We start from the raw sequence: 15,429 nt of genomic DNA on the forward strand, positions 1-15,429 counted from the left end.
TTCTTTTTTCTTACATTCTAAAAAGAACGGACCCTAAACAGACCCCGTGACAATCGTTGGGATCTCACGGTTTCCATTTTGCATCTTTGATGGAACCGATCACATTTTCACTTTGAGTGGACCGACAAACACTCTCCGAACAGACGACCGAGCAGATCCTTATTAATCCTGTTGCTTGTTCTCCTATTTTTGCAGTTTAGAGCTGTCAGAATATAAATTAGACATGTAAACATCAAGTCTATAACCTGATTTCCTCCCCGTCACGCACCGCACACAACAAGCGTCTAACACATTGGATACCAATTTATATCATGTTCTGACACGCCGGCAAACTGATGCATCTCATGTCATCTTCTTTTTGTATCTTACTCTTGTGATTTAAAAATATGAATTAAATAAATAAATTGGAAGCCTCAACACCCAGGAGGGAACCAAGATAGACATTTACCGGTCAAATTTTTGATCTGTGTTAGTCTAAAATCTATATATATTTTTTTCTTATTATTACAGATCAATGAGCTGAGCCACGTCCAGATCCCCATCATGTTGATGCCGGACGACTTTAAGGCCTATTCTAAAATTAAGGTGGACAATCACCTATTTAACAAGTAAGTTGCATATTCTTTGTAATAAACTCCGAGTGTTTGTAGTTCGGGCAAAGGTGCACAATGTTGGTTTGGCAAACAAATGAATCCATAGCAGGACCCAATCTGTACAGCGATATTCCTGTGCTTGGTTTTCTTTATAAAATAAAATATATATGAGTAAAATAAATAATTATGGGTCTATCATTACGAAGAATCACCATCATCATCCTCTACTGGAAGTGGAATCATTACATGAATACCCTGCGTTGGAGGAGATGGAAGAAAAGGGTTAATCCGTGCTGCTAGAAAAAGATCACTAAAGATCAATGGGGATTAACAAATCTAGTTTTATTGTTCTACACGTTTCGGATATTTATAATACCTTCAGGAACAAAAATCAATAATTGTTTTTTTTTGTTCCTGAAGAAGGGGCTATACAGCTCCGAAACGCGTAGAACAATAAAATCCGATGTCTTAATCCCCATTGATCTTTAGTGATCTTCTGGCAGCGAGGATTAACGCTATCTTCTGGGGTTCTGCAGCAGCCTTCCTCAACATGTGGTTATAGTTGTGTCTATAACACAACTGCACCAGGTTAGTGCACCTGATTAATTTTTTTCTGGTACCATCAAATAAGACACCATTTGCGCCCACCCCCCCCCCTCCGCCCCTCCTTTTGTGTCATTTCAGTTTCACGACATACATGAATACCCCGGAATTCCTCCTAATTTGGCATGAAAAATCCTTTTATTTTCCTTTTCTTTCTCCCCAGTATTGAAGGGGTTGTCCACTACTTTTACATTGATGGCCTGTCCTTAGGATAGGTCATCAATGTCTGACACCCCGCACCCCCTCTGATCAGCTGTTCTCAGTCCCGGCGGTGGCAGCAAGCACCTGGAAATACTCAGTTGCGGAGCTGCTCTGTCTTCTGAGGACGTACAGTACCCGGCTGTGGCCACTGTCAGAAGACTGAGCAGCTCCGGAACTGAACATTTCCAGCTGCCTGATGCCGCCACCGGGACCGAGATCAGCTGATCAGCGGGGGTGCAGGGTGTCTGACCACAGCTGATCAGACACTGATAACCTATCCTAAGCATGGGCCATCAATATCAAAGTAGTGGACAACCCTTTTTTATATATATATATATATATATAATATATATAATATATATATATATAATATATGTGTATGTATGTATATGTATGTATATATGTATGTATATGTATATATATGTGTGTATATATATATATATATATATATATATATATATATATATGTGTGTATGTATATAATGTATGTATGTATATATGTGTATATATATGTATATGTGTGTATGTATATATATATATATATATATATATATATATATATATATATATATATATATATATATAATGTGTATGTATATATGTATGTGTATATATATATATGTATATATATATAATGTGTATGTATATATATATATATATGTGTATGTATATGTGTATGTATTATAATATATAAATATTTTTTTTATGTAGTTTTTGATTTTTTGATTTTTTTTAACCTTGACATGTTAGGGTATGTTTATTTTGTTTTGGGTTTTTTGTTTTTTTTTGAGCAGCTCTGCTTTTTAAAAAATGCCAGAAAAAGTGCTAACTTAAACGCTCAGAAGAATATTATATATTTTTATGGAAAAACTACTGGTTCACGCATTCAGGCTTTTGAAAATCTTTTAAATGGTTCAGGTTTTGAAAAATGTCAAGTGTGTAAAAGAAGTTACTTGTCCATTGTTCATAAAAATCAGACTTTACAATAGAAGTCAATAGGAAGACGGAAAAAAATGCTTCAAAGAGTCTTTTTGAGCGTTTTGGAAGCGTTTTCAAAACACAAAAATAAACTAATTCATTTGTTTGATAGATTAAAAAAAAAAAAGGCCAAAAAGATGTTGATTAAAATGTTAACCAAAAACGCTGGCAGAAAAAAAAATCATTGACAAAATGCTTGAGTAAATTACATAAAAAGGTATGAATTAAAAATAATAAAAAAAATAAAAAATGCTTCAAAATTCCAACATACTGAGAAAAAGGGATTCATACATACAAACACCAGGGATTGCAGTGTACGTGTCTAAAATACAAGTTACGTAAATATTAATCACGGCACTTCTGGCTAATGTCTGGTAGGATCCAAGTCAGTCTTATAGTACTATAGAACTAGGCACTCCAATGGATGAAACATTAAATAATATTATTCACAGCATACAGTTCATATAGAGAGGTTTCGGTCAGTACTTTGACCTTCTTCAGGATCCAACTGTATTGTTGTTATAAAGGAATAGACCAGTGGAAGAAGACATGCGAGGGTTAAGTATTGCGTAATACCTGCTGTCTAAGGGGTACTTTGCAAGTTGTGACATTACTACTGCGATGTCGTCGGGGTCAAATCGAAAGTGACGCACATCCGGCGGCAGTAACAACGTCGCAACGTGTAAAGCCTAGATGCACCGATAAATGGATCTCAGAAGTGTCGAAAATCGGTGATCTGTGTAGTGTCGGTCATTTTCATAATTTCGCTGCAGCGACAGGTACGATGTTGTTCCTCGTTCCTGCGGCAGCACACATCGCTGTGTATGAAGCCGCAGAAGAGAGGAACATCTCCTTACCTGCATTCCGCCCGCAATGAGGAAGGAAAGAGGTGGGCGGGATGTTACATCCCGCTAATCTCCACCCCTCCGCTTCTATTGGACGCCTGCCGTGTGACGTCGCTGTGATGCCGCCCGACCCGCCCTTTTAGGAAGGAGGCGGGTCGCCGGCCAGAGCGACGTCGCAGGGCAGGTAAGTGCGTGTGAAGCTGCCGTAGCGATAATGTTCACTACGGCAGCTATCACAAGAGATCGCATGTGCGACGGGGGCGGGGACTATCGCGCTCGACATCGCTACAATCGGCTAGCAATGTCGCAGCTTGCAAAGTACCCCCAAGATTTAATTAGACTCCAAAAACTGATATGTGGGTATTCCCAAAGGGGTACTCCCCTTTGAGCAGTATAGAATGTTAGTACCAACTGTGATCTCCTATGTAAAGGGGAGGAGCTAGGAAAGCTCCTCTTTAAGCTGCATAGAATCTTATCAGCAGCAACTAAATGTGAGGAGCTGGGAAAGCTCCTCCCCTTGAAGCTGTGTAGAATTTTATCAGCACCAACTGTCATCAACTGTAAAGGGGAGGAGCTAGGAGAGCTCTTCCCCTTTAAGCTGTATAGAATAATCAGCGCCAACTAAAGCGGAGGAGCTAGGAGAGCTCCTCCCCTTTAAGTTGTAAAGCTTCTTATCAGCACCAACTGTCATCTCCTATGTAAAGGGGAGTAGTAGGGAGGAGCCCTGCCTCTAGCTCCTCTCTTCCTCTCCCCTCCCATCTACATAGGTGAAGAAGTTGTGGAAAAAAAGCGCAATAGAGTCTTACCCCAATATATATAGGGTGCGTTCAATGAGCAGTACTACTCACCAGATGGAGTTGTGAAAGTTACAACTACTGTAAAAGCATGAAAATCCTGATCACGGCAGCAGCAACCCTAGCGGCAGATGGCAGAGAGGGGTAGAGACGGGATTTTCATATGCCGCGCCAATGATCACCGATCAGAAAGATAGGATTAATGTATCTTTATTTTGCACAGGTCGACGCGTTTCTGGAGGCTCAGCTCTCTCTATCTCCTATCTACATAGTACTGATAAGATTCTAACTGCCATCTTCCATCTCAGTAATGGGGAAATCTGTCTTCATGGAATACAGATTTTACCTGTGAATTGAGAATTCTGAGGATGAAAAATCAGTTCTGTTGGAGAAAGAAGCAGATTTCTCTAATAAGACACATTACAAAGTTTATTATTTTCTCGTCTACTTATTGATTTATGTAAAAAAAATAAAATAAATTAAATGACGTTTATGTTTTAACTTTATTCTTTAAAATAATGACCTATAATGCCGTGAAAAGGCAAAAAAAAAGTAAAATTCTGGAAGACTTCCTTCAGCACTGGAGGTCTTTCTTCATTTGCATTACAGCACAATCTTTGTCCTCTGCAATAATGTAGATCGTAAATGAAATATCCCCTGAAATGACACGATGCTTTTCTTCCAGAAATTACAATTTGATTTCTCTGCTGCGCAGATACTTGGTGTCTTTATTAGCGGCGATGCTGAAATTTACATTTCAAAGGCTTTCTCCGGCAGCACAAAAAAGCCACTTGATTCATAATTTACGTCTGCAGAGTCGTGCTGTTTGGTGGAGTCTCCGGTTTGGAGACCGCCCCCGCCCCCCCCCCCCCCTTTTTTTTTTTCTTTTTTTTTTTCCTTTATAAAACACATAAGTGAAAGATGAAAAGCCGGGATCGCACACCAGCGGCTCCGTATTGATTGTCGCTGTCTGAGAGGCAAAGATGAATTATGGCTGACGCTGGATTGTGTTTGATTTACTGATAACAAACAATAAACTTCTTTGTTCTGGTGCATTATTGGGGGTATTGCCAGGGTGGAGGGATTTCGAGGACTTTGGTTATGAAAGGCAGGACACAGTGGGCACAATTTTTTTTTTTCCTGTTTTGTTTTGATTTTCACAAATTGATTTTTATTATGTTAGGCAGATGGTGTTTTGTTGGTTTTTTTTGTTTGTTTTTTTACAGAAAAATGCGTCTTGTATACCTTGTTAAGCTTTTGGCTAGATGATCGCTTAAGCGAGTCGCACAAATTAAATAGAAGGCAATGGAAACGTTGAGTGCTCCAGGATCACTTTCCATTGACCTCGCACAAAGTGTTCAATCGGAAAAGAAAAAATAGAAGTAAAGTAAAAAGTTTCCGTGGCTGATGCTTCGTAGGCTCCTTTCACATTACGTTCAGGTCTCCATTCATTGGTTCCGTCCAAACTCCCTGCAAAACTGGTTTCAGATGTTTGCGTCAATGGAGCCATTGACTATAATGGTGCAGACGGAGTCACCATGTGCTCTGTTGTGCACCATTTTCGGGAGTGTACACTTTCCGGACGTGGACTACGTCTGGGTGTCCGCCTCCAGAAAGTGTATATTCCCAAAAAATGGTGCACGACAGAGCACACGGTGTTTCCATTTGCACCATTATAGTCAATGACTCCGTCGGCATGTACATCTGGAACCCATTTTGCGGGGGGTTCGGACGGAAGCCCCGACGGAACCACTGGGCGGAGATCGGAACACAGTGTGAAAGAGGTCTTACCCATTGTGCCGATCAGGTCATTCCTAAGGAGCACGGCCATCACAAAACTCTGCATCGGCAATGCAACATGACATTGGGCCCTTTTGATATCCGTAAGGCTGCATTCACTGGTCCCGTTGGGCATCCGTCCGAAACAAACTTACCCCCCCCGCGCAAAATGTGTTTCGGTCGCATACGCTGACTGGGCCATTGACTATATAATAGACTACGTTCGGGTGTCCGCCTGCGGAAAACGTATGTGCCCAAAAATGGTGCAAGACAGAGCACACGCTGACTCAATCTGCTCCATTATAGTCAATGGCCCCGTCGGCGTATGCTTCTGAAACACTTTTTGCGGGGTGGGGGAGGGGGTTTCGGACAGATGCCCCGACGGGACCAGTGAACGTAGGTAAAAACACAATGTGAAAGCACCCTAAGCGATTTTGTAAGGGTCTCTCCACATTGTTACAAAGTTTTGTTTGACATATGTGCTGAATGTACACCCCCTTTTTTATGCATTTGTAGACCATACAGTTGCATATGTTATCTATAGGCTTGTGTTGCCGTGTGGCATTTTTATGTGAGATGCTCCTGTGCTAAAATGCGTAGCTGGCTCTCAGTATATCGGGGGGAAAAAAAAAAAAAAAGATATAGGCACATTATATCCTGATCGTTTGCGCTATCCAGTCAGTGGATCATTTTGCCTATATACACTTCTCCACATTGAAATTGCAACAGTAAAGGGGAAAAGTTGTGGACATATGAAAATTAGAGAATTCGTAGACACTGAAATGGCAAATTTTCAAAAATGCCTCTCATCGAGCACATCAGGGACATCATTGGTCGATAATTTGGAAGGATCTGCCAGCAGCGGATCTTGATGATTTGACCAATTTCATTCAGTGCGGCAGAACATTTCTCAGACAACCAACCTCAATGATGGCAGCCAAATTGAGATTTTTTGAAAATGTTTCCAATTTTTTCATAATTTTCATATCACTAACATGTTTATCCTGTCTTTGCTTTCAATCATCCCAAAATGTTTCCTTCTTGGTGTTGCAATTTTAATGTTGAAGAGTTTATATACAGAAAATAACAGCAAAATGTATGTGCTTGCAGCCTACAGCATTGTTCTGCAGAGTAAAGCGTACTCTTTCGCTTTGTCTACAATAGGATCCAGCAATAGCTTCCCCCCTCTTTACTTTTTGTTATTATGCTGTAATAGGGAGTTTGCAGAGAGGCTCAGTAGATAAAACCTTTTAAGACTGCGTTTCACTTTGCGTTGGAGCAAGCAGTAATTTGTTGCATGGAGAGCTTCTAGTGCACGATGGATGGTGCGGTTTACAAGGGGCAATTGCCTGACACCCACCAAGTATTGTGCACAGGTACCCCTACACTATATGTGATCTTAAAGGGAACTTGTCACCAGATTTGGGGCCAATAAGCTGCGGCCACCACCCCCGGGCTCTTATATACAGCATGCTAACATGCTGTATATAAGAACCCAGGCCGCTGTGTAGAACATAAAAATCACTTTATAAATACTCACCTAAATGGTCGGTCCGGTGCAGACTGGTCGGATGGGTGTGTTTGTTCACCGGGTGCGGCGCCTCCTCTTTCGGCCATCTTTGTCCTTCTTCTTCTGAAGCCTGGGTGCATGACGCGTCCTACGTCATGCACACAGGCCGGCATTTAGGTCCTGCGCTGGCTCAGGCAGATCACAGTATTGTAGTGCGCCTGCGCAGGACCTCAATGCCAGTTAGTGTGGATGACGTAGGATACGTCCTGCACCCAGGTTTCAGAAGAAGGAGGACTAAGATGGCCGAAAGAGGAGGCGCCGCACCCGGAGAACGGAGACACCCATCTGACCAGTCTGAACCGCACCGCCCCGTAGGTGAGTATTTTATAAAGTGATTTTTATGTTCTCACAGCGGCCTGGGCTCATATATACAGCATGTTAGAATACTGTATATAAGGGCCCACTGGTGGTGGCCGCAGCTTATAGCCAAGTGTCTGCACTTTTTAAGCTCATATTGATTATATAACTGTATTTTCTGTCACTGTCTCAATATTTCTGGACCAAATAAGATTTGTCGGCTTCACACCTGCTGCGCTCCAATGAATAAAGGATTTAAATTTAGCATGATGTTACATAGTGAATAACAACTAAAAAAATAAGTCCAAGTCCAACTTGTATAATCCTAAAGTATTCCATCAGAGTAAGGCAAAAAAAAACAACTTGTGCCTTGGATGGCCATTACCCCATTTTTAGGGGAAAAAAAAATCCTTGCTTACTCGATTTATGGCATTCTTAAGGGTGCTTTACACGCTACGATATCGTTAATGTTTTATTGTCGGGGTCACGTTGTTAGTGACGCACATCCGGCGTCATTAACAATATCTCAGCGTGTGACACTGACCAGCGACCTTAAGCGCCCTCAAAAATGGTGAAAATCGTTCACCATGGAGAGGTCGTCCCAAACTCAAAAATCGGTAAGGGTTGTTTATCCATGTTGTTCATCGCTCATGCGGCAGCACACATCGCTATGTGTGACACCGCAGGAGCGAGGAACGTCTCCTTACCTGCCGCCGGCCCCAATGCGGAAGGAAGGAGGTGGGCGGGATGTTACGTCCTGCTCATCTTCGCCCTTCCGCTTTGATTTGCCGGCCGCTTAGTGACGTTGCAGTGACGTCGCTGTGATGCCGAACGTCCCTCCCCTTGAAGGAGGGATTGTTCGGCAGTCACAGCGACGACGCCGACCAGGTAAATGAGTGTGATGCTGTCGTAGCGATAATGTTCGCTACGGCAGCAATCACAAACGCATGTGTGACAGGGGCGGGTACTTACACGCGCGATATTGCTAGAAATTGCTAGCGATATCGCTATCGTGTAAAGCCCCCTTTAGTATCTGACCGGACCAACGTCCCATCCCCAAAAATCTAGTGCTCAGGACTCAGGCTTTTCCAGAGCTTGCTAGATATGTATGAGAAACACATTTTGTGGGAACGGAGAGGTTGCTGGCTAAATTACACATAGTGATTAAATATTAGTGACCACCGGTGTTTGCTGAAGGCTCCTAACATTTCTGATACATACAGTAAACCGGAGACACTAATCCGTTAGTCACACCCATGTAGGCAGAGTGCTGACTGTCTAATCCATCACTAGTTTGCAGTTGCTTCTGTGTAATTAGTGGGTATTAACTTTTGCAGCATTCGATCTAAAGGGGTTTTCCACCCCTAATTTTTTTTAACCATACAGCCAGTTCTTAAAAAGAAACCCAAACCGTACCCTGTTCTGGCTCTCCTCGTCTTCTGCTGCTTCTGTTTTCTGCTTGTTTCATTTTCTTGCTTCTTCTTTGGCCAGAGTCAACAAAAAACAGTGTTCCTTCTGTTCAGGTTTTGGCAGCTTTTCTTCAGGCCTTATTTTGCAAAACTGTTAGGCTGTCCTTGTTGCCTAGAGCAATGAATCAGATTTTAGCTTTAGTTTTTTAAACTCCTCGGGGGAAGGAAAGATGAGCTCTTATTGATTTTTTTTTTGTGGGCTAAAAAGAGATTTGCTGTAGGTTTGGCATCTTCCTCGTTGAGTTTTAGTTGGGGGAGGGAAGTTATCGGTATCCATACTTCACAAATGCATCATACAGCCCCTCCATAGTCCAATGTCCGTATTCTTGGTAATCACTCTGAAGGTGCCCATGGATGTTATTTTTTTTTAGCCCGATCCAGTTGATTGAAAGTCTCAAGAATTAATTCTAAAAAAAATAAAACATTTCCTTCAAATGTTGCACTTTTCTTGGCCGATAATGGTCAAATGGACAAAAAAAGGAACAATTTTAGTATTGGAATGTTTTTCAGATTTAATTTTCATGTTCACTTTAAAAGAGGAGTTAAAAGAGCTGTCTAGGATTTAACGATTGATACTTTGTGACAACCTGGACTCTGTCAATGCTTAGCAAGGGTTACATTTCTTAAAATTCAGCCAGATGTATTGTTCTTCTGTGTGTTAACTCATGTTTGCTAAACTATTGTTTGGGACCAGACCCCCTGAGCATTCATTGTAATGTAGTTGTATATTGCTAATCTAATGTAAATTACCTCAGTGACCATTGCCTAGTCTGTGACTTGCAGACTACATGTAGATATCATCAGTCTTTCTATCCACATCATTTAAATGAACATTATCCATGCAGCTTGAAATTCATCCAATAAGAGAAGCAACCTTGTACAACCAATCCAATAAGGGCACAGTATATACTAAGAGAAGGCTTTGGCTATGAAAGGTGACTTTTTGGAGTCACCAGTTGTTAATGAATGTGCATGATCCAGTCTAAGTTCTTAGGAGCTGGCTAGGGGATCAGAACCAGGATGCCTTGTGGACTCTCGGTCTAGGGACTTTGGCTCCGACTAGAGGATCACTTGGCTACAGGGCTTCAATCTAGGGGCTTCGATTCCGATTGGAGACCATATCCAAAGTCTAGGGGTTTCGACTCCGGCTGCCAGGATTATATCATCATACCAGAGACTACTTAAGGAGAAAATCCAGGTTTGGACAATCCAGTCACCTGACTACAGACTTTGCAGTCCTCAGACAGCTTCCTAAATCTGGCGTTATTCCATTCTCGGTGGGTGCCCGCCAAAAGCGGGGTGCTGCTGGATTGGAGTAAGTAGCCCTGGAAGCTCTGAAGCACGGACATTCTAAATCCCTGGTGAGCCAGCGGAAGGGTGAGACTCTGTTGCCTGTTACATTTGTGTGTTTTGCTGGTTGTGTTATGTGCCGTTAATATTTTGGGGATCCAATAAAGTCTTAATATTGTGACTCCCGCACCCTGTGTTGTCTGAGTAGTGCTCCACCCACGGTTAAGGAGGTCGTGCGTTCAGTTGGGATGAGCCCTGAGCCACGCTGTCTTTCTAAAGGCGGTTGGGCCAGCGGACAAGAGCACCCACTGACCCCCGTGTCTCCACACTTTATACTTATTTTTTTGGGATAAGTTTAAGAATTTATGGATAGGGCAACAACAAAAGATTGTTTCAGCCCTATTGACTCTTCATTGCCAGGAGATTGGATCCTCACCAGATTGTTAAATGATTGCATGTCTCCGCTAAATATAATTTAATTTTTGAGATGAGCTTTTCTTTGAATTCTCATTGCGCTGGGTGAACAGGACTGTTTGGTTCACATCCGAGGAAAAACAGTCCGATTTTATGTCGATCAAAGTTTTATCAGAGTGAGATTATTTATTCTCGGGGGTGGAGAATAAAAAATAAAAACTCTCTCCACCTTCTTCATCCTGGCAGTCCGTGAATATCAAACACTTGGATGTGATCAGGGTGTGGGCCGATATCATCCACAGACCCATAGGTTTGCATTGCCAACAAAATCAGACCTGTTACCCTTTTGTTATTTTGGGTTTTTTTTTTTCTTCCTTGGTCCAAGAGAAAAATCGGACTTGTGCACAGCCCCATAGAATAAAATTGGTATGAGTGCTGTCCGGCAAAACCATGCAGAGTACTTAAATGGTGATGTGCATGAGCCCTTAATAGTATTATGTGGCTTTTTTTTCCCTAATTTTGTTGAATACTATGTTTTAACAAACATTTTATGTATAATGTTTTTAAAAAAAATTTTTTAAAAAAAGTTGCATATTTAAAAACAAATTTGAAAATCTTGAAATTTTTCTGAGATACGTACTTATTCTCACCACCTTCTTATTTGCATTTCAGAGAAAACATGCCTAGCCATTTTAAATTTAAGGAATATTGTCCCATGGTCTTCCGAAATCTGAGGGAAAGGTTTGGAATTGATGACCAAGATTTCCAGGTAAGATGGACTGATGCATCAGTCCATGTTTTAGATTTCGGATAGCTTGTACTTCTATAGATGCCTTGATACCAATTATATAGCCCAGTAAGTTGCACATCCCTGGAATCCGAGTTTCTGCCCCTACATCCTGCTGCTCTTAGATTACATAGCAAAAACCTGATGATTAATTCCCTTGTGGATTTTGGGGTCCTCCTTTTTTTTTTTTTTTTTTTTTTTTACTGGGTTGTTTTCCGGTAACTATGTAGGTTTGTAGTGGCCTTGAGGTGCTAAAAGAGAACACCTCTAACTTGGCCCCATTTTGGAAACGACACCCATCAAAAAATATATGTTTAGGCGTGTAAAAAATGTTACATAGAGTTCATAACAAATAAGCCAAAAAAAGCAAATATATTATTTTGCACAATAAATTTACTTTAAAGAAAAACCTTTTTGTGTCGCCATATTCTTACAGCCAGAACTTTTTTTTTTTTTTTTTATTGTATATATTTTTTTACTGCTAAACTATTTTATCATGGGAAACTACTTGAAGTTATTTTTTTCGTTTTTATAAATATTTATTTTTGCTCTTTTTACTTAGTTTCCTTATAGGACTTACACATGCAGGGGTCTGATCACTGGCATTGTATACTTTGCAGTGTTTTATATACCTGTCTGTTTTACACTCACATAAAGCCTGTGACACCCGAATGCTAGAAGGGTCTAATAGGTTTCTTTAATTGATAGGCCTTCAGACCATTGTTTAGCTTCTGGCTGCCAGAGCAACCAGTTGCACTTCACAATCAACTATTAGTTGTGACCATTATCCTTTGATTCTGGAAATTAATAGGTCGGAGTTGTGAATTTACCATTTTTACACTTTATATGGGAACAATTGGCTATCCCACCAAGAGGTTGGCCACTATTTTTACGTTGATGGCCTCTCTTTAGTATAGAACATCTATGTCTGATTGACTGGGATCCGACACCCCGCACCCCCGCCGATCTGCTGTTCTTGGTGCCAGCGGCGGCAGGAAATGCTAAGTTTTGGAATTGCCCAGTCTTCTAATAGCGGCCTCTGCCCGGTACTGCACATCTGCCTTCTATTGATTTGCATAGGAGGCAGATGTGCTTTATCCGGCCACTGCCGCTATCTGAGGACAGGGGCAACTACGGCACTGAACACTTCCTACCGGAACCGAGAACCGCTGATCGGCGGGGGTGCAGGTGTCGGACCCCGGCCAATCTGACATTGATGACCTATCCTAAGGAGAGGCCATCAATGTAAACGTAGTGGCCAACCTCTTTAATCTTCATCCTTCCAACTCATTTCTCTTCCCATTTAATTAGTCCTGACAGAAGGAATGAAGAAGTCACATTTCCAGGCGAGATTTGTCAGGTAGAGGATAGTAACAGACAAAGGGAGTCACCGATGTCTCACCACTTTCAGTGCAGTGAGTTCCGTACATACACAAGTGTTGCTTGACCGGCGTATCCAATTTTTCCCGAACCACCTGAGAGGTTGTGCTGTCATGGGCTACTGAAAATCCCATTACCGGTAAGTAATTAAGATTTTTGTTTTTATCTCTAACTAATAATTTGCAGATGTTACATGGATCAGTGAAATTAACCGTTTTTTGTTAGATAAATTTTCTACGAAAAGTCAATGCGTTACTACATTTTTGTTCTGTTTCGGGAGGACATTGGCTATTCAGGAAGATCTGTTGTACATTGAGTCCTATTGCCAATGTTCCGTGGAAAATTTGCTAATTTACAGTTTTTTGGGGTTTTTTGTTTGTTTTTTTTTTCCCAGTGGTGGAGCGGCGCTTTTAAATCTAAGTCCCCTGTCCCCGATCTTATACTTGTTTTACGTCTTTTTCATCCATTTTCAGCGCCCCTCTAGTCCTGCTGCACCATCTTGTGCCTGTTACTTCTGACTGGCCGGAAGTCAGAAGCTTTGTCAAGAGCTCTGAGAGCCAGATTGAGACTCTCATAGACTTGTATTGAGTTATGATCTCTAACGCGCTCCATGAAACACTGAAGCTGTTGGCAAATCATAAGCTGCCGAAGACTAACCAGAGCGACGCTGGTAGTAGATAAAGATGCCGGAGGGTGAGTATAAAACAGGGAGCAGAGAACTTAGATTTAAAGCACCACTCCTGATGAAATAAAAGAAAATGCTAGTTTGGTGCTTTAACATTACAGAGGTAGGAGATGACACTTGGTGCTTATAAGGTTCTACGTCAATGGAAGAGGGAGGAGGGGCGGAGCTCTGCCTCTAGCTCCTCCCCCTTTCCCACAGAATAGAATTTTATCAGTAGTAACTGTCATTTCCTACATCGGTAATGTTAAAATCTTTTTTAACAGATTTTACCTGTGAATTAAGAATTTCATAAAATGAAAGATCAGTCCAGGAGGAGAAAAAAAAGCCAATTTCTCTGATAAGATGTATTCCAACATTGCAAAGAAATGCTGAACAAACTGACGCTGCGAATACAAAACTGCTTCAAATCTGCCAGTAAATAAGTATCATTTGCATGAGATTTCAGAATTAGGTGATGTGTGTAGCTGAGTGTTTGGTTGTAGACATTTCTGCACCAAATCTGCATTTTTTGGCATTCTATCCTAGTTATTGCCACTTTTTTTTCCTAGCATTTTGTATTCATTCTGGGGTGGAAAAATGCTGCAGAGACTCTGAAATAATTGACATGCTGCAGATTTATTTCTGCACCAAATCTGCAATGGAAAAGAAAGCAAAATGTGCACAAAATATCAGAATTCTCATGGATTTTGCTGGCATAAGGATTTGGAAAAACTGCACCCCCAAAAAAATGCATAAAAAAAAGCGATAAAAACTCAGTGTGTGCAGATCCCAATCATTCAGTTTCTGGGGACAGTATTTTGTTTTTCCACTGGAAGCCCTTAGGATAGATTCACATGAGTGGTAGATATATCATTGGTGCAACCTTTGCGGCTGCACATTGGCCCCAAGAGGACGGGGGCCCATTTCTACCCCCAAACTAGGCAGAATTGTGCATTTTCGTGAATGATTGGACTGCAAAGGGCCCATATATTGTTCTTACACCGAGGCCCTTTTCAGTTTATGTCCGGCAGTGATTCACATATCTCTATTCTGCAGTGTGAATCTAAAGCGTGATGCATGGGCAGCCATATATATATATTGATCCGGTACGGAGACCCACGGCTGGACCGTGTATTTCAGTCTGTCCTTGGGCCGTAAAACAGCCCAAGACTTGTATTAAATGGATCCAGATTATCTGCCTGAAAACCGGATCATGATCACGTCAGTGGATTTTATATGAAGTATATGTGAGATATATATATGTGTGTGTGTGTGTGTGTGTGTGTGTGTGTGTGTGTGTATATATATATATGTGTATGTGTGTGTGTATATATATATGTGTATGTGTGTGTGTATATATATATATATATATATATATATATAATGTGTGTGTGTGTGTGTATGTGTATATGTATATGTGTGTGTGTGTGTGTGTATATATATATGTATATATATATATATATATGTGTGTGTATATTGTGAGGTAGCACGGTCGGCTGCGCTGCAGAAGACACGGGATCCAGGCATTAAGGTTCACAGCACACGGTTTTAATGTCCAAACAAAAAAAAGTCCACAACAATATATACATGTGCCTCTCCAGCAGAGAACTCAGGGAGTTGTGTTCACTCCCTCACACCCGGCACACCTGCCCTCGTTCCTGTTTCCATTTAACCCTTCCTTCAGCCTGTAGGGAAACAGGATTAACCCTAGAGTGGATTTACTTTCTATCATGGAGTGAGCACAACCGGGGCGCGACATACCGGC

General features: G+C 41.3%; 1 protein-coding gene across 3 annotated transcripts in view; it reads left to right on the forward strand.

Moving 5' to 3' along the window:
• PIP4K2A (phosphatidylinositol-5-phosphate 4-kinase type 2 alpha) overlaps positions 1–15,429 on the forward strand; it is a 157,120-nt gene that overhangs the window by 103,140 nt on the left and 38,551 nt on the right. For all 3 annotated transcript variants that reach the window (XM_075315567.1, XM_075315568.1, XM_075315569.1), the window contains 2 exons: positions 511–608; positions 11,506–11,602. In XM_075315567.1, the coding sequence (XP_075171682.1) occupies positions 511–608; positions 11,506–11,602 (195 nt within the window). The remainder of the gene's footprint in view (positions 1–510; positions 609–11,505; positions 11,603–15,429) is intronic.

The sequence above is a fragment of the Anomaloglossus baeobatrachus genome, chromosome 6 (genome assembly GCF_048569485.1).
Source record: "Anomaloglossus baeobatrachus isolate aAnoBae1 chromosome 6, aAnoBae1.hap1, whole genome shotgun sequence".
Lineage (NCBI taxonomy): Eukaryota > Metazoa > Chordata > Amphibia > Anura > Aromobatidae > Anomaloglossus > Anomaloglossus baeobatrachus.